General features: G+C 47.9%; 16 protein-coding genes across 16 annotated transcripts; 9 read left to right on the top strand and 7 right to left on the bottom strand.

The window, feature by feature from the left end:
• Positions 1 to 249: 249 nt before the first annotated feature.
• On the top strand, positions 250 to 1,296 carry Bathy02g05310 (predicted protein; the record flags this gene model as incomplete). The annotated part of the gene is made up of 1 exon (XM_007514935.1): positions 250 to 1,296. The coding sequence occupies one exon, from the start codon at positions 250 to 252 to the stop codon at positions 1,294 to 1,296; it is 1,047 nt and encodes a 348-aa protein (XP_007514997.1).
• A 71-nt stretch (positions 1,297 to 1,367) lies between these two features.
• Bathy02g05320 (unknown protein) lies at positions 1,368 to 3,137 on the bottom strand (the record flags this gene model as incomplete). Its single annotated transcript, XM_007514725.1, has 1 exon — positions 1,368 to 3,137. One exon carries the CDS (start codon positions 3,135 to 3,137, stop codon positions 1,368 to 1,370), a length of 1,770 nt encoding a protein of 589 aa, XP_007514787.1.
• A 672-nt stretch (positions 3,138 to 3,809) lies between these two features.
• Positions 3,810 to 4,457, top strand: Bathy02g05330 (unknown protein; the record flags this gene model as incomplete). Its single annotated transcript, XM_007514523.1, has 1 exon — positions 3,810 to 4,457. One exon carries the CDS (start codon positions 3,810 to 3,812, stop codon positions 4,455 to 4,457), a length of 648 nt encoding a protein of 215 aa, XP_007514585.1.
• Positions 4,458 to 4,562: 105 nt separating this feature from the next.
• Positions 4,563 to 5,729, bottom strand: Bathy02g05340 (predicted protein; the record flags this gene model as incomplete). Its single annotated transcript, XM_007514625.1, has 1 exon — positions 4,563 to 5,729. The coding sequence occupies one exon, from the start codon at positions 5,727 to 5,729 to the stop codon at positions 4,563 to 4,565; it is 1,167 nt and encodes a 388-aa protein (XP_007514687.1).
• A 517-nt stretch (positions 5,730 to 6,246) lies between these two features.
• On the top strand, positions 6,247 to 6,900 carry Bathy02g05350 (predicted protein; the record flags this gene model as incomplete). The annotated part of the gene is made up of 1 exon (XM_007514503.1): positions 6,247 to 6,900. The coding sequence occupies one exon, from the start codon at positions 6,247 to 6,249 to the stop codon at positions 6,898 to 6,900; it is 654 nt and encodes a 217-aa protein (XP_007514565.1).
• A 587-nt stretch (positions 6,901 to 7,487) lies between these two features.
• Positions 7,488 to 8,249, top strand: Bathy02g05360 (predicted protein; the record flags this gene model as incomplete). The annotated part of the gene is made up of 1 exon (XM_007514676.1): positions 7,488 to 8,249. The coding sequence occupies one exon, from the start codon at positions 7,488 to 7,490 to the stop codon at positions 8,247 to 8,249; it is 762 nt and encodes a 253-aa protein (XP_007514738.1).
• A 165-nt stretch (positions 8,250 to 8,414) lies between these two features.
• On the bottom strand, positions 8,415 to 9,425 carry Bathy02g05370 (predicted protein; the record flags this gene model as incomplete). Its single annotated transcript, XM_007514962.1, has 1 exon — positions 8,415 to 9,425. One exon carries the CDS (start codon positions 9,423 to 9,425, stop codon positions 8,415 to 8,417), a length of 1,011 nt encoding a protein of 336 aa, XP_007515024.1.
• Positions 9,426 to 9,605: 180 nt separating this feature from the next.
• On the top strand, positions 9,606 to 10,166 carry Bathy02g05380 (the record flags this gene model as incomplete). Its single annotated transcript, XM_007514410.1, has 1 exon — positions 9,606 to 10,166. One exon carries the CDS (start codon positions 9,606 to 9,608, stop codon positions 10,164 to 10,166), a length of 561 nt encoding a protein of 186 aa, XP_007514472.1.
• A 452-nt stretch (positions 10,167 to 10,618) lies between these two features.
• On the top strand, positions 10,619 to 11,380 carry Bathy02g05390 (unknown protein; the record flags this gene model as incomplete). The annotated part of the gene is made up of 1 exon (XM_007514771.1): positions 10,619 to 11,380. The coding sequence occupies one exon, from the start codon at positions 10,619 to 10,621 to the stop codon at positions 11,378 to 11,380; it is 762 nt and encodes a 253-aa protein (XP_007514833.1).
• Positions 11,381 to 11,557: 177 nt separating this feature from the next.
• Positions 11,558 to 12,385, bottom strand: Bathy02g05400 (unknown protein; the record flags this gene model as incomplete). The annotated part of the gene is made up of 1 exon (XM_007514498.1): positions 11,558 to 12,385. The coding sequence occupies one exon, from the start codon at positions 12,383 to 12,385 to the stop codon at positions 11,558 to 11,560; it is 828 nt and encodes a 275-aa protein (XP_007514560.1).
• Positions 12,386 to 12,772: 387 nt separating this feature from the next.
• On the top strand, positions 12,773 to 13,288 carry Bathy02g05410 (predicted protein; the record flags this gene model as incomplete). The annotated part of the gene is made up of 1 exon (XM_007514753.1): positions 12,773 to 13,288. One exon carries the CDS (start codon positions 12,773 to 12,775, stop codon positions 13,286 to 13,288), a length of 516 nt encoding a protein of 171 aa, XP_007514815.1.
• Positions 13,289 to 13,492: 204 nt separating this feature from the next.
• Bathy02g05420 (predicted protein) lies at positions 13,493 to 14,875 on the top strand (the record flags this gene model as incomplete). Its single annotated transcript, XM_007514577.1, has 1 exon — positions 13,493 to 14,875. One exon carries the CDS (start codon positions 13,493 to 13,495, stop codon positions 14,873 to 14,875), a length of 1,383 nt encoding a protein of 460 aa, XP_007514639.1.
• An 82-nt stretch (positions 14,876 to 14,957) lies between these two features.
• Positions 14,958 to 15,767, bottom strand: Bathy02g05430 (unknown protein; the record flags this gene model as incomplete). Its single annotated transcript, XM_007514890.1, has 1 exon — positions 14,958 to 15,767. The coding sequence occupies one exon, from the start codon at positions 15,765 to 15,767 to the stop codon at positions 14,958 to 14,960; it is 810 nt and encodes a 269-aa protein (XP_007514952.1).
• A 117-nt stretch (positions 15,768 to 15,884) lies between these two features.
• Bathy02g05440 (unknown protein) lies at positions 15,885 to 16,310 on the top strand (the record flags this gene model as incomplete). Its single annotated transcript, XM_007514422.1, has 1 exon — positions 15,885 to 16,310. One exon carries the CDS (start codon positions 15,885 to 15,887, stop codon positions 16,308 to 16,310), a length of 426 nt encoding a protein of 141 aa, XP_007514484.1.
• Positions 16,311 to 16,600: 290 nt separating this feature from the next.
• On the bottom strand, positions 16,601 to 18,451 carry Bathy02g05450 (predicted protein; the record flags this gene model as incomplete). Its single annotated transcript, XM_007514957.1, has 1 exon — positions 16,601 to 18,451. The coding sequence occupies one exon, from the start codon at positions 18,449 to 18,451 to the stop codon at positions 16,601 to 16,603; it is 1,851 nt and encodes a 616-aa protein (XP_007515019.1).
• Positions 18,452 to 18,789: 338 nt separating this feature from the next.
• On the bottom strand, positions 18,790 to 19,827 carry Bathy02g05460 (short-chain dehydrogenase/reductase SDR; the record flags this gene model as incomplete). Its single annotated transcript, XM_007514580.1, has 1 exon — positions 18,790 to 19,827. The coding sequence occupies one exon, from the start codon at positions 19,825 to 19,827 to the stop codon at positions 18,790 to 18,792; it is 1,038 nt and encodes a 345-aa protein (XP_007514642.1).
• Positions 19,828 to 20,585: the final 758 nt, after the last annotated feature.

Here is a 20,585-nt window from a genome sequence, read left to right on the forward strand (position 1 = left end):
GCGCACAGAACGAAAAAGAACATACATAGAGTGTACCGCTTCCTCGTCGTCGACGACGACGAGAGAGGCGTTTTTCAAACCGTATAGCTTGTAATAAACCAAAATAACACATCGTAAAGAGTTAATTTATACCACCGATCATCATCCATAGTAGTATCGTTTCGCTTCGCCTCGAACTCGTCGTACGTAGAAAAGTCAAATTTTGTATCTCTTCTCTCCACACTTTGAAAACCGCACAACAGACATACCATGTGCCTCTTCTCCTCCTGCTGCGCGACTGAGGACGACATCGACGAAACCGATTGCGGCGAGTGTTCCCAACAGTGCGAATTTATCGAAGAAATCGCGCACTTTTGTTCCTCTTCCGTTTCTTCTTCTTCTTCCTCTTTGCGAGAGACGTCGTACGTTTTTTTCTCTCTAAACTGTCAACTCCTGCGAGGCGTCTGTCGAGGCCAGGGCGGAAGGCCATCGTACCTTCTCTTACGCGCGGCGTGCTTGGCGAATCGATTGGCATCGATCGAGGAATTCGTGGACGCGATCGCCTTGCAAGAGTGTTTCGATGAAGAGAGCACTTCGCTTTTGATCAGAAAGCTCTCCGCGTATTTTCCTCACGTGATTCGAGGAAAAGCGAAGAGCGGGTTGGTGATTTTGAGCAAACTTCCGGTGAGACACAGCGTTTTCCACGAATTTAAAACGTCCTCAGGAGGCGAGAGATTGTTTTTTAACAAAGGCGTGCTCGGAGTCGCGCTGAGCGATCCGGACGAGGACACGACCGTGTGCATGTTTAACGCGCATCTTCAGTCTGACTTCTGGCGCGAGTCGAGGGAAACCCGAGAGGAGCAAGCGAAGGAAATGAAGACGTTCGTTCAGAAATCGATACACTCGCGAGTATTCGTTGGATCAGCATCGAGCGATGTTATTGATGCGGCGGTGGTATGTGGTGACTTGAATTGCATCGCAGGGAGCGCAGAGTATGAGAAAATAATGGAAGTGCTCGGCGGCGAAAAACAAACGTTTCGCGATACGCTTCCGATCGGGGACGACGACGACGAGTCTTTACAGACGTTTCCAGAGTGCATGTATTCTCTAAAAAAAGGGAGATACGTCGTCGTGGATGAAACGACGAAGAAGAAAAGATTGGACTATATTTTCGAGATCAGCGAAGAAGGAGAGGTGAAGATGTCGAGGAGAAGAAAAACCAAAGCTCGGGTCGTTCGCGCGCTTCGGGACGATAACAACGTCCCGTTATCGGATCATCGCGGCATCATAGCCGCTATCGAACGCGTGTATAATTAATTGACTGAAATGTATTACAGAGCAAATAATTATCGTTTTATGGTATGTTACATAAAGAATGTTTTGTTTTTTCAACCTCTCTCTTCCTGGACAGTTTCGATTTCTCTCGGGCTCGTCGGCGCGAGATTTGAATCGGGAGATGTTCTCAACTCCTTTTCGCGATTCTCATACCCGATCGAAATCGACCCGTCCATGGTATTGCTAATATTGTTGTTATTTGAATTATTGTCCGTTGCTCCTCCTGATCTGGACGCGCCGCTCGAATTAAGCATCTTATCTCTCGCGCTCGCAGAGTTTGAGAGTCTCGAGCGCGAAGAAGATCGCGACAGAGTATTCAGTTTGTCTGCGCCGATATTGGCGGTAACGTTCGCGATATTCCCAGGACTATTCGGCGACGACTTCTGCATTTCTTGCTTCTTCGGCGTATCGATTGGACTGAAATAGTCCTGATCGTCCACTGCGGCGGGAGCTTTCGGTTTGCTGCTTTCACCTCTAGTATTAGTATTATGATTTGATGATGTGCGTCCTCTATTAATATTAGTGCCACTTCTTGTTGTTGCTGTTGTTGCCGTGTCTGCTGTTGTTGCTGCTGCTGCTACTACTACTGCTGCTGCTGGTGTGCGCGATGGTGCGCTATTTCTGTCATCCTTACTTTTCTTTTTCGACGACGACGAAGATTTTCTGCTTTTCCTTTGCTCCGGCGACCGTGGCGCGACTTCGACCCAATCCCCGGGCGCGTCTCTTCTCCCGTTTATGAATCGCGAATCGAGAACCGAGCCTGAAGCCGCGTGCATGTGTATAAAGCGCTCATTTTTCAGGAGTTCGCCGCATAAATCTTGCACCGACGTGTCATTGTTCATGTGCATCGTCGTCGTCGTCGTCGTGTCACTACTGCTTGAGCGCTCGAGAAGATTTCGTTTCTGTTGTTCTTCCTCCGTGGCTGGCGCGACGCCGGAAAAGAGCGCGCCAAACACGTTGCTCAAAGAGTCTTGCAGAGATGATGGATCTGGATCTGTACTGGTCGCTGTTGTTGCCGCGAGCGTCTTCTGTTTCTTATTCTCCTTCCCACTCTTACTCTTCAAGCTCTTCCTCTCCTTCTCCAACGCGCTCGAAATCTTTCCGCTCGTCGCTCTCAAAACGTCCGCCTTCCCTCTCACCACGTCCCGTTCTCTCTCTAAAAGCGTCACCATGATGTACCGATCAATCTCACTGTTCAAATCCACGTCATCTCTCTTCATCGCGGACGACGAGGAATGAGTCGTCGCAAAATTTGCACACTCAAAACTACTCTCGCCTGCGTCTCTCCTCAAAACGCTCAGCGACTTTGGCGGCGGCACGCCTAAATACTGCGGCATACTCCCAGACGGATTCATCGAGCTGTGCTGATGTTGCGCTCGCGCCAACGACGGTGCCGGTGACGTGCTACTTGCCCGCGACGTCGACGCATCTCTTTTCTTTTTTTTCCCTTTCTGTTGTTGTTTCGTGTTTTTGGGCGCGACTGCGTTTCGCGCGTTTACCGAATGTTGTCTCTCGTACTCCTCCTCGCGTATGATCTGATCCGCGCTCGATAACGTAAAAACGTTCGCATTCGTCATCGGTTCGTTCCAACGAGGCATTTTGACGTCGTCCTCTGCATCGTTTTTTCTCGTAGAATTTTTCCTCGCCTCCTCCTCCCGAGCGAAACCACCGATTTTGATGGCTTCTTGTCCTTTCGAGCCACCACTCGTGTTTTTTTTGGTCTCTTCGACACCAAAATTTTCGGATGATTTTCGATCGCTCGTACTCGTGGTGGTGTTTGGGACGACGTACATCGCCGGGTGTTTCGACGACGTGCACCCCATGATGCTGTTGATTTCTCCGTATCAAACGATGATGGTGATCGCGTCGGCCATGACTTGCTTCTGTTTCTTCTTAAGCTTCTTCTTCTTTAACTTCTTCTCTCTGATGATGATGAAAACGATGATGATATTGTCTTTGTAACCGCTTTCCCGGAAACGCCACCCCAAAAATTAATATTCTCTCTCCCTCGCCTTTCTTTTACGCTCTTCCGACGACCAAAACGAGAGGAAAGAAGCGCAGATCAGAGACGACGCGAACGCTACTCCACCGCGTTCTTCTGCGTCTTCTTCTTCGTCGTCGTCTGAAGAGAGAGAGAAAGAGAGAGAACTGGGTCTGATGAGATTTTTGTGGATGCGTGTTTTTGTGATGATGTCGAAGAGTCACAAAACAACAAACGAGAGAGAGAGAGAGAAAAAAAGGCAAACAAAAAAGAGAAAAAAAAGCAGATGGAAACGCTCGCCTCAAAAGCCACACGAACAGACAACTGGTGAAAGAGTTCATCTCAGTTTTTGAGAAGTTTTTGCACTTTTTTCCTTCTCTGCGTTTGATGTGAATGTTGTTTGGGAAAAACAGGCGTCTCTCGGTGTGCGCTTTGTGTTGGCAGGAAACAGTTAAATACACACAACTACAACACACACGCGCGCGTGGTATATATATATATACATTCTCACGCGATGGAGACCAACGAAAACGCGAAGAAGACACACAGAGACGACGAGGAAGATAGTAAAGAAGACTTTAGAGAAAAAGCGGGAGTATATGCATCATCATCAGCAGCACAACAACAACAACAACAACAGAATCAAGAGCGAACGTTTACTCACGTGTTCGACTTAGCGGACAAGTACGCGCAGACGCGAATAGCGCACGAAGAAAAGACAAGAGAGGCGATGATGTCGATCGCGCGGGCGAGATATTCGCTCGGCGCGGTAGGATGGGAAGCGGTGGCGAACGACGTGGAAGCAAAGAAAACATCGGCGAAGTGCTGCGTCGCAAAAGTGACTTCTTCTTCGAGTGATGATGACGACGAGCGCGACGCGTTTCGAGCGGTGTTCATCACGGACGACGACGACGAGGAGGAAAAAAAGGAGGGAGAAGAAGAAGATGAGCAAACGACGAAAAGGAGTAATAATAAAAGTTTTGGAAGAAGAAGAAGAAGACAGAAAGCGGTATACCAGGCGAGAGCGGTGATTGAAAAGTTTCGCGAGTTGACGAAAGCGTCCGCGGAGGTGCTCTCGCTGAAAAGCGCTTTGGGAAGGGAAGTGGAGAGGTACGAGAGACAGTATTTAACAGCAGCAGCAGCAGCAGCAACAGCGCGGTAGAAGTAAGAATATAATACGGGTGATGGGCAATAATAGATTTATTTTTTTAAGCAACTAATATTACAAACGCGTCGTGTTTTCTATTTAACGTCGTCGTCAACATCATCACTTCTTTCCAGAGTCGACGACGACTTCCTCCCTTTCCTCGTTACTTACTTTCCTGTCGGTATAATCGCAACCATCTCCCATGATTTTACTCAAATCTTTAGACGTACCCCCACCTCTGATCATTGAACTCGCGATGCCGATGACGAACAACACCGGCATCAACACGCCCAACGCCCACGCCGGTAAATCGATATCAAACGCGTCCAATATCATATCCAAACCGACGAAAATTAACGTTAAACCGACGGAATATTTCACGTCTGGAAATAAATTCACCGCGTTCCCGACGACTGGATAACACGTTCTCACAAACACCGCCGCCGTGATGTCCCCCATAATCGCCGCTCGCAATCGGTAATGGTCCAACTCGTAAATCGTCGCCACGCCGTCGATGCAAAAGATAATATCGCACAACTCGATGACGAGGAGACAAACCAACGCGGGCGTCACCATACATCTTCTCGCAGACGAAACGACCCCTCCCTTTTCATCCTCCACCAACTCGTCTCCCCCCGTGACCCACAAGGCGCTTCCGTGGTACTTCCTCGTGACCCACCCGAAGGAGTGACACGTTCTTCTCACGTACGCGGTGACTCCTTGCGCTTGCTCGTCTATGCTATCCTCGTCCTCGTCCTCGTCCTCGTCCTCGTCTTCTTCCATCATCGTCTGGTACCCTTGGTACGCTAAATATAAACCAATAACGATAAACGCCGGCCAAAACTTGGACAACATCCCTCTTAACACCAAAAACAACGCCAACCGTACGCCAATCATAATCGGTACACCCAACAGTAAAATACTCGGTCGTCTCGAGTTTGGCACTTTCAAACTCTCGAAGATTTGGTGAAACACGACGATGTTATCTAAACTCAAAACGGTCTCTAATATCACCGCTTCGCCGTAATACGGTAATATCGACCAATCGTCTCTCAACGACTCAAAGACGCCTAAGAGGACAATAAAAACTAAAGAACCCACCATGGCTTGCAACGGTTGTCGACGAACCCAGTCGTTGTATTTCGCTAAAACACCTGGGTCGATCGGGCCGCCCGGCACGTTCCACTGGTCTCTTCTTGCCTCCTTCTTGCCTAACGATCCTCCTTTTTGTTGAGAAGGATCGTTGTTCGCATTCGCATTCGCGCCGTACCGAGACGTCGCAGACATGTCTAAAATCTAATCTCTCTTTCTCTCTCTCTCTTTCTCTCTGCAAATGATCCGCGCGCGCGTTGTAAAACTTCGTCCTACTTAAATCTGGCAAATTGTTCTCTCTCTCTCTCTTTACTATGAATACCGCGCGTTCGTTGTGTCCTAAAGCGCGCAAAGCGAGATGAGATGTTTTGTATGTCAAAGATATACTAATGGAGGGAGACGCGGCTCTTTTCTTTTGAGTGAGACAGGAGAGAAAAAAGAATTGAATTACTTTTTGTTTTGAAAAAAATGCAGATTCTTCGTTAAGGGAAGAAAAGAAGAACATCGTACCACACTCGTAAAGCGAGACGAGAGTGAGAGAAAGGAGGAGGAAGAGAGAGAGAGAGTTTATGGCGATTTTGAGATGATTTCCTCCAAACGATCATCGTTCTCCTTTTTAAACTTCTTTCCAAAAGCTTTGTTTTTGTTTTTGTTTTCGCTCGCGCTTTCTGAGTCGTTTTTTACATCGGACGCGCAACTCGGGATTTCGGTGATGAGTTCCAACTCTGGCGTCACGCCGGTTATAGAAAAAACGTACGAACCGGACGAGAAGAACGTGAACGGTCTCATCCAAGCCGGGTTCCCGAAGGAAAAAGCGGAAAAAGTGTTGCGAGCGATTGGGAACGAAAACTGCTGCGGCCCTCAGATCAAGTGGTTGTTCGCGCACGATTTAGAGAGGAACAAAGCGAGAAACGAGTTGAAGAAACACGAGTCGTGTTTTACGAGCGAACACACCGATTACGACGGCTACGCCAACGTTTGGGGGAACCAAAATAAACAGCCAGACGCCGGCCGGTGTTGTCAATCGTGCAAAGACTACGTTCCGAAAGCGCCGAATTATTATCCGTGCAACGTTTGGGTGTATTGTCCGAAAGAACAGGGCTGTTTCGCGCCGGCGGCTGGGGAGTTTAAATACCAAGACTGTTGGTTGAAATATCAACACGATCCTATTCACGTTCACGTGAACATGAAAGGCGAATATTCCGCTGAATATCGCATCTCGCATCCGACCGCGCCGGAAATGGTCGATTGGACCGCCGGGGTGGTGTTAACCGAGGAAGAGTTTCATCGAAGCGAGGGCGATTTAAATCACACGTGGTCCGCTCGCTCGCACTGGAGAAAGCTGTTAGCCGATAACAACAGATAATAGTCGTTAGATAAATAATTATTAGGAGGTAGTGGATGAGTTAGAACAGACGTTAAAAAGAGAGAGAGAAAACGCGCGCGTATTATCGCATGTCATCTCGAAATTTCGTCACATACTTCGCGCAACATCATAAAGCAATCCTACTAATGCGCGCGGCGTTCCTCGTCGTTCTCTCTTTCCTTTTGCACCCGTTGAAAGTGTTGTTTACGAAAACGACCACCAACAATACCACCAACAATTCTCGTCGGGGTTTTCGACGTCGTCGTTTTCTGCGCGCATCTTTTTCTCGCGAAACTGAAACAACTCCACCGTCCCGTCAATGTCATCGTCTGAGCAGAGACGAAACGATGTGGTTGTTTCCGCACCGAATCGATCCGATGTTTGAAGACGACGACGAAGAGAACACTAAATATAACAACATAAGATCGGGTCGATCGGAGCGAAGCTGTCACGTCTGGTTCGAGAACGGGTACGTTTGATGCAGATGATATTCATGATCACAGAGAGAAATTGTTTTTCGTCTTTTTGTCTCTTTAGGCGTTTTATCCAGTTGTCTTGTCTCTGTCTTGTCATACTCACGCGCATATATGTTTGCTTTTATATCACACTCATTTCTCCTCTCATCACATCAAAACAGGACGAACGAGAACGTTCGAATGCTGTGGATTGATTACGATGGCAACCACCAACCGTATAAGCTGTTAAAACCTGGGCAAAGACATCGACAGCAGACGTATTTGACGCACCCTTGGACGTTTAAAACGGCGTCTTCGAGAGAAGAAGAACATTCGGACGACGGGGAGGACGAGGAGGTAGGAGGAAGAGGAAGAGGAGAAGAAGAAGAAGAAGGAGAAAGAAGAGAGCTACCAGAAAGGTTGGTGATTCGGGATAGTCCGGTGTTTTATCCACCACCGGAAACGATGGATTCGGAAGAAGATTCTGGCGACGACGAAGGGGACATGGCGCCTTCGTCTGGAGGAAGATCGAGCGCGGAGGTGTTTTCAATCACGTACCCGAAGACTGTGACGAATTGGAGTCCGAGAACGAACAAAACTTTGAAATGTTACCAGAGCAACGCGTTCCAGTCGGCTGTTAGGGAAACTCTGCGCGTGTGGACTTTCGCGCACGCGAAACGAGAAGAAGAGGAAGAAAAAGAGGAAGAAGAAGACAAAAAAGCAACGAACGAACAACAAACGGAGGCATCGATGTATTCGTCGCCGCCAGCTTCCGCGAGTGTTACTGCTTGTATCACAACCTTGAGCGATATTCCAAAAGACGTGTTGGTGAACGAAATCATTCGTCGATTCGCGCCAGAACCGCCGTATTATAACTTAATGCTGTGCACGTGAGGAAATATTTGTACCACCACCAATGTTAAAGCAAGAGAGAGAGAGAGACACACACACACATAAAAACAGACAAACACTGAGAAAGAAAGACACAGCGAGTATCTATATTTTAAATAATAAGACATATATCATTAACAAACTATTAAGCTTCTAATCGTTCTAATTTTACATTCTACCCGTGTCCACTCCTGCTAATCGTTTCAATAACTCGTACGTCGCGTACGTGATCGAAACGCCCGGTACTACTTTCGCAAACTCCGGGTAGATGCCGCGATACAAACCGACAAAACCTTCTTTCCGGATGACTCTTTTGAAGACGGCTAAGAAAGTATCTCCTCTCGTCGCATCGCGCATTTGCATGCGTCTACGCACTAAATCTAAAGGGAACGTCGCCGACGCCGAAACGACCGCCGAGGCTGACCCGCACGCTAAACTGATAAACATCGGATTCTCTTTTCCAAACTCGCCGGTGTTGTTGCCGAAATAGTTCCGCAAAGTTTCGTACGCGGCAAAGTTTATCGCCAAGTTCGGCCCGACGCCGACTAATGTCGGCGGTAAGCCGCGATACAAACCTCTCGCGCCTTCTTCGCTGACAATCGTTCTCATGCTCCTTAAAATCCCTTTATAGTGTGGATGTTGTTGCCCACCGTTTATTGTTGTCGTCGACGCGACACCTCCTCCGCTCGCGCTCGTCTCCGCCATCGTCGGCGTCACTTGCGCGGCTAACCTCGTCCTCACCAAATCTAAAGGATACGTCATCGTGCACGAAAAACACCCGGCAAACGCCCCGGCCGCCAACCTTTTCGTCACCTCCCACGCCTGATACTCTTTCACGTTCCACCTCCCCTCGACTTCGTTTTCGATAAAGTCGAGCGTGTTTTCGTACGTGTAAAAATTAATCGCGGAATACGGTAATCTGTGCGCAATCGTCACTCCGTTCCCTTTCCACAACGCCCGAACGCCTTCCGTGTTCACGATGTGCCTGAGACTCTTCACGATTCCTAAATCTTGCTTGGCGACGACGCTGTTCGACCACCCCGGCACCGCGTTCGTGCCTTGCAACTGTCTTAAAATGGTTAACCGAGCGAGAGGTGCCGTGCACGATTTACTAAACGCGCCGGCGACGCCGCCGGAAACGAGCATTTTCGTCGTATCCGACGTCGTCCTCGTCTTCATCGTTTCGTCTATTTCTTCGTCTTCTTTCGTCTTTATCTCTTTCAACATCAAATCGTCGTCCTCTTTATTGATGATTTTTGAATCACGTTTCCCCGGGGAACCATCATCGTTTCCATTCCACCAAGTGTATCTCCGACTCCTTTTCCCCGTCGCTTTACGTTGTTCTCGTCCTCCTCGATGATGTCTCTTCTCTTTCTTCGCGCTTTCGTCCAACTCCTCCACGAACCTCGGCGGCGAGGACGCGTCTTGACCCATACCTTGCGGCATCTTTTCTTCTTCTTCGCGTTCTTCTACCCGTTTTTGTGCAGGACATTGGATTCGAAACTTCACTCTTTCGAGCGCAAGAAGAATAACAACAACAACAACAAAGAGCGCGACTCTTCACACTACTTTAGCAGAGAGAGAGAAAGAGAGAGTTTAAGAGGAAGAGTAGGTAGATACAAAAAAGTACCACGAATAATGGGCGTGATAACGGACCAACCCGAGTACCCGGTGACGGACAAACATCCATCCATCTCGAAATGCATCGCAAACTTCAACACGCAAGATTGGGCGACCGCGATCGCGTTTCCAATAGCGTCGTACCCGTTCGGCATGTGGGCAGGGGCGAAAACAATCAACACCAGTTCATATTGCCTGAAAAAACCAACCGCGATCACGGCGATGATTTGTGGAGGGATGTGCGGGATGTTCTTAGCGGTGGAGAATAGCGCGGGGAGGTTGATGGGGTTCCGGAAATAATAAGAGAGAGACTCTTGTTATCACCACTGTACTAAGATTTGGAATTAGAGCGAATAACGTCATCAAACCGATGATTCGACAACGAAGATCGAAGACGTTCAATTATTCGCTCCGATTATTAGGAAACGTTTTGGGAGAGAGAGAAGAGAGAGAGCAGCCGACCGATTTAGAAGACCTTTAAGAGAGAGAGAGAATTAATTGTTCGATTACGATTTTGCTATATTTACGCATACGAAACGATGCACGGCTACTGTCTGTGTGTGCCATCATCACACAACAACAACAACAACACAAAAAGTGAGAAGACAGAGACAAGAAAAAGAATAAGAGAGTATTCAAAGTTTGTTTTGCCTCTTTTTGTCTCGAGTGTTCTATGTATATCGCTTAACCAACATCTCACATTTTTCTATATCGAGAGATAACATCACAAATTGACACACAAACACATCATCATGAGAGACGATTGTCCTCCTCCGGTAGTCCCCGCGCGAGCGTCCACGTTCGCCCTCGCGCGAATGACTGTTGCACTTTTGGGACGAGGGAGTTTAAGTCAAACGCAAAATGATCTTTTGGCCATGGTTTTTGTGCACTCGTTCCTTTTAGCCAACGGATGGGTTCTCGTTAGGGAAACGAATCAGATTGTGGACGACGACGTGGACGTTTTGTTGCCGCCGTGGGCGAGCAGCAAAAGCGGTGATATTAGCAGTGAGAGTAGCGCTACGTACCGATTCGATTTTTCCGATGATGGAGAATTGAGCACTCTCGTCGACGTGCGCTCGACGAGAGTGGGTAAACACACTTTGAGTGTTACGTTTGCGTTTGAAACAGAAAGAGATATAGAAGAAGAAGAAGAAGACGAGATAAAGACGCTGTTGGTGACCATCAAAGAAGAATCCGTTCGAAAGCTCGGGGAGGATATCGTGAATCAAATGGTAAAGGAGAAGATATTAAACCACCGCGGGATGGTCGAGCCTGCGAAAGAGAAGGAGTGTTTGAAGTGCAAGGAGTGGGAACGCTTGGACCTCGAACGACGACGACTTCAAGAACAACAACGACAAAACGAAATACTCGGAGGAGGGTATCCGGACAGAAACGATCCGTTTAGCAGCAGAGGGCCGCCGTCGTTTCCGAGGCAGCCGTTACATCCGGGGATGGGACCGAGGATCGATTACATCGGGCCGCCAGATATTCCGGATTTCGGAAGAAACTTTTGAGCAGCGCGAATAGATTTGAGAGAAAGAGAGAGAAAGACTTTAAAGCGCGAAAGAAAACGCTTTCGCAATGTATATCAAAAAAGCTGTTGTAATTTGTACCTGTAATTAAACGCTGACATATTCCTAAAAACCACTACATATACTATCTCTAAAACGCGGCGTAAAACTCTTTCTTCATCACGACATGTGCTGCCAATGTCGCAACGGAATCGCGGCGAACAAAATCAACAACAATACAATCGATATCGATACCACGTTTTTCCTCGTTTTCCTCGACTCTCCGAAACACCACGGAATATCTAACGCTTTCGAACACGCTCGAACAATCGCGTTGCTACTACTACTGCTACCGTCTTCTCTCCGTCGTCCGCCGCCGTCCGAGAATTCGTTGAATCGCGAATCGTTCGTCCTCTCGCCGACTCCTCCGTTCCCGCTTTCCTCGTCTAACCGGGAAATTAACCCATCCATACTCGTCGCGCTTATCGACCGGTTGTGCACGTGGTACACGTCGCTCTCGTTATTGTCTTTTTCGTTTCTGTTTTGATGATGATTATACTGCTGCTGGTGATTATTGTTGTACAAGAAATTAGTATTGTTCTTCTTCGTCGGAGACGACGCATTGATGTTGTTTCTCAACTCTGAAATCGTATCTCTCGATTCGTTCGCAATTAAAGTCGTCGGCGACGAGTCGTTGCTGCCAAAACCACCATTACCACCATTACCACCACTCGCGACGTTTGTTTTTGCCGAAACTCCTCCTCGTTCTTCCGAAGTTAAGCCGTTTACGTCGTTTGCAGCAGTCGCATCATCAGATCCCGTTTTTATTTTAAACGTCGTCATTGGCGTCGCGAATGTTTCTTCTTCTTCTTTTTCGTTCACGTCGTCGTTCCTTTTGGTTCCAGGAGGAGGAGGAAAAGGAGACGCTTCTTCTTCTAAATCCTCCTCCTCTTCGAAAGAGTCGTTCAGGGACACCGCTTTAAAACCTACTCCTCCTTTTTTCTTCATCATCTGTTCTCTCAATTTGTGTTGCCTCTCTCTGCTGTTTCAACGACGTTGAAACTCGTAAAACAATGAGGTAAAAATGGAGCAAATCGTGAGTAAGACGTGCAGACGTACGAGTAAGAAATAAGCACTTACAGAGTCAAATTTGAGTAAGAGTTACGGACTTATGAGTACGTAATTCTTACTCAAATTATAAACCCTAAATATTGGTTTTTTTTTTTATTTTCCTCCTTGGATAAAAAATCCCAGACAAAACAACAACTCTTGAGAGACTTTGTTTGCCTCTCTCTCGTTTAAGAAGAAGAAGAAGAAGAAGAAAAAGCGGAGACATAGAATCTCTCGCTGCTCTCTGATATACGATAAGCTCTTTCTTTTTTTGTGCGCGAAAAGATGGCGACGAAAACGACGACAAAGAAGAAGTTAAAGAAGAAGATTTCCGCCGATGAAAATGAAAGCTTTTCCCTACAAGCGCTCGCTTTGGTTGTTGTCGGCGCGGCGTGGTGGGTGCTCAAAAAGAAGAAAGATGGAACAGGGAAGGAAAAGAAGAAAACGACGAAGAAGAAAGGTGGACCCGCGTTCAACGTAGAGAACATTACTAAGAGATCCGTGAATTCATCAACGAAGAATTCGACGAACGTGTTACCTCGAAACAAGCAACAATCGAACAAAAAATCGAAAGCGAGACGCGACGCGTCCAAGGCGAAGAAAGAACAGAAAGCAGAACAGTTGAAACGAGACATAGAGCAGGCGAAGAAAAGTTCTTCCAAAGGAGGAGGAAACCAGGTACCGAAAAGTAACGACATGATGGGCGGGGAAGCCGGGAAGACGTTCACGACGACGAGTCACGTGAAAGTTCCTGTTTGGTACGCCGAACATCGCGACAGGACCGGTAAGAAGGACATGTGATACATGAGATAAAGAAGAAGAGCAAATCCGCGTCGTCGAAAGAGGAGGGGGAGGATCGACACATCGCTGGTAAGAAAAGCCGCCTTTTGACGAAATAACAACGCTCATCGGGGACTTTAACATAGTCTATATAATAGTTTAGGAGTAGAGGAGTTTTTGATGATAAAGTTGTTTTTGGATAAAACCGCCGCACAAAAAATCAAAATGACGCTCTCACTAAACAACTTCTGTCGCGCGTTTCCTTCGCTTCAAAACAATTCGACGAGCACGTCTTTCAGCAGCAGTGCTTCTTCTTTTTCTGACTCGAGAGGAGGGTTCATCGTCAGAGCGAGTCTTGGGACGAAGAAGAAGAAGAAGAATCATCTCGTTGCACATTTCCACCGGGAAAAAACCCATCGTCAACAAAGTCATCACCATCGTCGTCGTCGTCGCGGAGTCGGTGTCGCCGCTGAGCAACAAGAGAATAACAATGAAAAGAATTTCCAAACTGGCGAAAGATTGGACGAAAAAGTGTCCTTGTTCGGCATCACGCACACGCAAAAGGAGTACGAAGCGGCGGAATATATCATGAAATCGAAACCGAAGTTCGTGGTGTGCGAAACCGCCGTCTCGGCGGGCCACGGCGAGCAACACGGGAACATGGTCACGTTCGAGCAAGGCGTGCAACAGATGATGATAGATCCGACGTTGGACGAAGCGTTAACGTTTGTGACTCGATTGGCCGGGGAGATGAAATCAGAAGTGGATAAGGACGCGTTGGTGGGAGATTTTTGGATGTCCATGCGAGAACAGTTGCCGGCGGAACCGCTGGTATACGCCGCGGCGATGTACGTGGACGCGAAGATTGTCTTTGCGGATAGACCGAAAAGAAGCACGTACGGGAGGTTAGTCACTGAACCAACGTTAGAGGAGTTGGACGAGGCGTTTAGCAAACAGTCGGAGAGAAATTATAGGTTGTTGTTGCCGGAAAGTGATAAGCTGAGACAGGAGTGCGATTCGATTATAACCGAGAACGACGCGTTCCAAAAGTACATCATCGACGAACGCGATCAAATCATGACCTCGTGCATTCGTAAGTGCGTGTCTAGTGAGGACGGACAGAGCGCGAATTCTGTGGTTGTCGTGGTCGGTGCGGATCATTTCGAAGGGATTAAAAAGTGTTATAAAGACGTGTTTGGTGCGAGCGAGGTGGAAGCGAAAGTGCCGGAACTGTTGGAATGTAAAGACGTGTCCTCTGTAGATAGTCCAGGTTTAAGATTAGCCATCGCGTTACGAATGCTCGGTTTGCGATGCTCGCCAGATTTAATAGACGATATCATGCGTTCTTTAGAGAAAGACGTCGCGGGATTAGACAACGCGGAAAAGGAAAAGTTTGAATTGAATTCGGAGGCGTTTGGGTCGACTCGCATGTTGTTGGCGTTGGTGGACGACCGCGAAGTGTTCGACGCCACGGTCGCCGGCCTGGGTAAGAGCGACTTTTGGGAAAAGTTGGCAAAATTCCGAAACATGCGACCGAAATACGGCGGAAGTGGTATGGATGAAGCGAACATTAACGAGCTGCGTTTAGCGAGCATGGTTGGTTTCTAATTTTTATTCTTACACTAGCACTCGCACAAAAACGAGAAATGATGCAACTACTTAAGTTCTACGCGACTACTACTCATCCGTTTCATTCCGCTGCCGCTTTGCGTCTCTCGACGACTAAAACAACCTCGTAGTCACCGGCTTTACTGTTACTCTGTATAGCTTTCAAACACGTCTCGAATTCCACATCTATCAACCGTAACAGCCTTTCTTCGTCTTCCTCTTCTTCTTCTTCTTCGCGAATCTCCAACGCCGAGCGCACGGTACACATGACTCTTTTAAACCCAGGTCTGCCATTACCGCCTAGTAGTAAGTTCCCTTGCCCATACTTCATCGTCGGTATCATCCCTGAAACTGCTCTGATTATGTCGTTCGCTCGAAACGGCGACGACGCGTCCGTCACTTCGGTTATTTTCACCCCGTCTCGAGTCGGTTCTACAATCACTCCGAGCGGAGGATATTGAGAGTAATGCACGACTCGAGAGGATGCCGAGTCCACTCGGACGGACACGTTTATCGCCGTCTCTTCGTCCAAATTGACCGTAATATCCCTAACCACCACCACCGGTTTCGTCGTCATCGGTTTCTTCTTCTCTGCGCTTTGCTCGTCCTCGTTCTCGTCAGACGAAGAAGTAGACATAGTCGCTTCCTCTCCTCGTCCTCGCAAAAGCATATCCAGCGCGTTCAACTCATCATCACCACCTCGACTCTTCGCTCTTCGTCCTCGTTCTCCATTCGTTTTCCCCGTTAAAGTTCGACCAAAGAAGATATTACTTCTCGACGACGACGACGGGAAAGAACGACGACAAGAACAACACGATGACGACGACAAAAAACGAACCTGTGTCGGAGGAGACAGAGGAGGAGGAGAAGGAGCCTTCAAAGAAGCCGCCATTAAAGGCATTTATTTGATCGACCGAGAGAGAAAGAGGAAGAGAGAAAGTGAAGTCACATTCGCCCCTAAAACCTCATTTGAACACACGCAATTCCAATTCATTTACCTACGAACAATATGGATAAACTGATGAAAAACATCGCCATCTTCTCCTCCGCGTTTATCGTCGTACCCGCCGGGAGAGATATTGTCGCACCTTTATACGGTTTACCTCTTTTAGACGACGGAAAGATGTTACAACTGATGAACCCGCAAGGGAAGGATGCACAAACTATGATGTGGGGATTGTGGGGGATCAACCACGTGTTCGTGTCGATTTTGAAAGTCATCGCGGTTCGTGAAAACAATCAGAGACTGATGAAAATGCTCCTGTGTACGGTCGTGCCGACGCTGTATTTCCTGGTCGCGGGTAATGCTGGGATGAAAAAAGCCGGGGGCGATATGACTGGGTTCGTGATTATCATCGCTTTGCAATTGGTCAGTTTAACGTACTTGGCGTTTAAAAGCGACGGAAGAAGAAGAAGCTCGAGGAAAACGAGATAGATTTTGAGTATCTAAAAGTCTACTCATCACGACATTCCTTGTCGGCATATATATATTATTACACGAAGCGCCGCCGCGCGGTTGATGCGGAACACGATATACCGAAAATGCTCCTCACGAATATTACGTTTTGAGTGAGAAACCAGTTAAGCGCTTTTACATTCATTTGTTGTACATAAAATACATTCATCTCTCTCTCTCTCTTCTTTTTCTATCCCTCTGGGGAGAAGATACAGAGAAGAGAAACTACTATGTATATAAACTAATAATAAGGCTTCTCCTTGAATACTTTACTTCTTCGAAGCACCCTTCTTGGCGCCGTTAGTCTTCTTCTTCTCCTTTTCTGCTCGTTCGTTACTTTCGGCAAGCTTCGCGGCGTCGAGTAGGTTTTGATAACTCGACGTCGGTCGAAAAGGCACGAAGCCGCGAGGACTGGCGCCGTCTTTGCTCGCTCCGTTTTGCGGCACGCCGCCGCCAGCCATGAGACCGGCGGCGTTGGAAGCCATCTGCGCGGCGATGGCAGCTTGTTGTTGCTCGAAATTCGCCAACGCCTCGGAAGATATCGTTCGTTTGACTAAGTCGCCGACAGATGAAACTCTCGGCATGGACGGAACGCGAAGCATACCATCGCCTACGTCGGCTAAGTTCACGTTACTCGGCCCAGCGGACATGAGGAAGTTGCTAATACTACCGGAACTTTGTTTTGGCATGAACGTGTTCGCCCCGGCGGCTACGGCTGCAGCAATAGCGGCGGCGTTTCCAGCCGAATTGTTTGCTAAGTTCTCTGCGCTTGCACTTTCACGCATGCTTGTCACGAGCATCGCGTTGACGTCCACACCTTTCTTCGTCAGCTCTTTCTTCAGGACAGAGTTTTCGCGAAACACTGTTTCTCTGGCTTCTTCGCTTTGGCGATATCTTTCGAGTAACAGCGCTTGTTCTCGTTGTAAACTCGCGATTTGACCTTCTAATTGCGCCACGTGATCTAACTTACGTCTTCTCGAACGTCTCGCAGACTCTCTGTTCGACAACATACGTCTTTGTCGGCGGATTTCCGCCATCTCCGGGTCGTCGTCCTCTTCGTTTTCACCCAGTTGCACGTGGCTGTTTTTCTTCACGAGCTCCGCGGTGTTATCTTCCTCAGACCCGGTATCTTTATCTTTGCTAGTTTTACTCTTCTTGTTGCTGCTATCGTCCTCTTTCTTTGGACTCGTTTCATTTTTTCCTGAAGTTGTCGCGCCCGGCGCCGCTCTTTTGTTGTTTGTAGCATCTGCTCCTTTTTTACTATTCTTCGCATCCGAGGCCGCGGTTGCCATCGCCAACGCTTCTAAACCGTCGTTCGTTTTCATCGAACCTCTCTTAGAGTTTTGCTTTTGTACAGCTCCTTTTGCCGCCGATTTTAATGCAGCTGTCGTCGACGCGTTGCCGTTCTTAGTCGACCCTCTCGGTCTCCCCGGCTTGCCGGTCCTGGTCGTCGGCGCACCCCCGTTCGCCGCTCCACCCACGCCCGGTGGCGTAAACCCTGTCGTCGTGTTGGCCATATTTTGCATAAACTGCTGCCCCAAATTCGCTAAATTCGGGTTACTCCCCCCGTATGGATTTTGCATCAACCCGAGCATGTTCCCTGGCGTCATCCCGGGAACGCCCGTGGTTCCGCCATTCGCCATACCGGATTGGAAAAACATCGTCCTCAACATATCCAACGACGCGACTTTCGGGATCCCTTTCGGCGGTTGTTCCGCGGACCCCCCAACGTTCGTATTATTCGTATTCATCATCATCTCCGTCGGGCTCAAGTTTGTAAAATCTTGCCCGGATCCACTTTGTGTCATCCCGCCCCCGCCACCAGAGGGTGTTTTGTTCCCTTGCGCCATCATCGCTTGCGCTTGCGCCTGAGCGTGCGCTTGAAAAAACTGCTCAAACTCCGCTTGACTCGGCGTCTTTGCGATCGAGTTATTGCTGTTACTGTTGAACATGACCGATGGGGACTGTCGAACGAGCTGCGCGACGAGATCTTCGTGAGACGCTGTCGGTGTTATTTTGTTATTATTTGTAGTATTTGTAGTATTCGTCGCCGGGGTAGTTCCTCCTCCTCCTCCTCCTCGATGATGTTTCTGATGCGAGGACGACGACGGGTCGTTCATGGCCACGTATTTCCCGTCGTTTAGAATAAGATAATTTTAATAAACAATAATCGGATTGCTCACTCCTGTGCGACTTTTTGATCCTCGATGTGCGCGTCGTTTTACGTGAACGAGATAAAACTAAACGCGATTAGTATTAAGTAGGACGAGTTGGAGGAGAGCGTCGCAAGCAAGGCCAACAACACTCGCGCGCGCGTCGACACAAAATGTGCGGTGGTTGTCTTTTGTACAGAAAAAAGTGCAGAAAATGATGACGAATTTCCTTTATTTTGAGTCACAGAAAAAACGAAATGAGACGAGAGAGATGAAGGAAAGAGACTGAATGGATTAATTGTGTATTACCAAGGGATCTCATCGCCTTTATAATCGTACCAGCGCCCATTCAAAGATCCGTATTTACCTTCCATGGCTTTAATCAGACCTTTAGCACACTCTGGAGTTTCAATCAGACCTCTCTTTTCGGTCATGTCCGTTTGCACCCACCCGGGATGCAATAACATACACGTCACGTCGAATTCTTCTTTCAAGTCGATGGACATGCTCTTGTTGATTATGTTCAGCGCCGCCTTGGACGCTCGGTAGGCGTACCCTTTCCCGGACCCGTTATCGTCGACGCTGCCTACTTTTGAAGTCACGTTTGCAATCAACGCTGGGCGGTTCAAAATTTTATGTTTCAACAGTTGTTGCGACACCAGGAGAGGGCCAACAGAGTTCACCTTGAAGACTTCCATCATCTCGTTCTGATCGACGAGGTCCCACGTCCATTTTTTATACCCGGGTTCGGTACCGATAATCCCGGCGTTGTTTATCACCACGTCCAATTTGATCTTCTCCAAGGCTAACTGACTCGCCCACGCCTTAATACTGTTTTCATTCCCGACATCAAGCTCGGTTATTTTTACTTTTCCTTCGCCGTATTTCTTTTGCAACTCCAACAAATCCTTCGCTTTCGATACATCTCGCGCGGTGGTTATAACCGTGTTGTCATTTTCGAGCAACTCTTTCGCCAATTGTAACCCGATCCCGCGGTTGGAACCGGTCACGCACACGGTCACGTTCGTCAGCGCGTCCCCTGGCGCGTATTTATTATTGTTACTACTACTACTCATCGCGGCAGCAGCAGCTGCTTTTGTTGTTGTTATTGTTGTTGTTGTTCTTCTTCTTCTCGTTGTCTTTGCACCGACGATGTCTCCGATGACGATGCGTTGCGTCCCGAATCCCTTCCTCCTCGTCGTCGTCGCAGTATTGAAATTGAGAGAACTTCTTTTCCCAAAACCACCAAAACCAAAACTCCTCTTAATGAAGGCGCTGCTTTTCAAAGAAGAAAAGGAAGACAAAGAAGCCGCTTTCGTCGTCAAAGTCGTCGCCTGGCGCATATCTTTTTGTGCGTCTTCTCAGCCTTTTAGGCAATCCGAAGACCAAAAAAACGTTTAGGGTGTCCAAACCTAACAAAAAAATAGAGACGTTTGGTCGGATTTTTATCTCTTTCGTCTGTACTTTCTTGACGCTTGGGAGGAAAAGAGCAGCGAAGAGAGGAGACGAGATCTCTTTGATCTCTCTCTCTCTTTCTCTCTTTCTTTCTCTCGCGGAGGATGGAAAGGCACAACAACAACGAATCAGCTGCACCCAGAGTATTATTACTACTGCTACTGCTTTCCTCTTCGTCCACTTCTTCGCCGTGTTTTCCACTTGTTTCACGCATCAAAACACGTAACGCTCGTGATCTCTACGATCTCCGCTAGGGTAAGATCTCGACGATTATTCTATTCCATTTCGAAGACTGACGAACAACTCTCTCATAATATCACGCAGGGTAGAACACCAGATATATTATCACGCGCATGTACGCTCGCTTCATTCTTATACGAGAGAGATCTATTCGTACCCAAAAAGAGAAGAAGTTAAAGGAAGGAAGAATTGCCCGCGTTTTCTATCGATTTCGTGAAAAACGACTGTACCCGCAGAAGTACGCGCTCGAATGAAAACGAATGAAAATGAATCCAGAAGAAATCCGAAAAAGATGTTTACGCGCGCGCAAGAAGACAAATATACGACGATTATTATTACGTACACGACGAGACGATACGCGCTGTATTCGCCACGCGCGGCTTCGATACGTGACATCCCCCCGATG

Source organism: Bathycoccus prasinos (genome assembly GCF_002220235.1).
Source record: "Bathycoccus prasinos genomic : Chromosome_2".
In the NCBI taxonomy this organism is placed as follows: domain Eukaryota; kingdom Viridiplantae; phylum Chlorophyta; class Mamiellophyceae; order Mamiellales; family Bathycoccaceae; genus Bathycoccus; species Bathycoccus prasinos.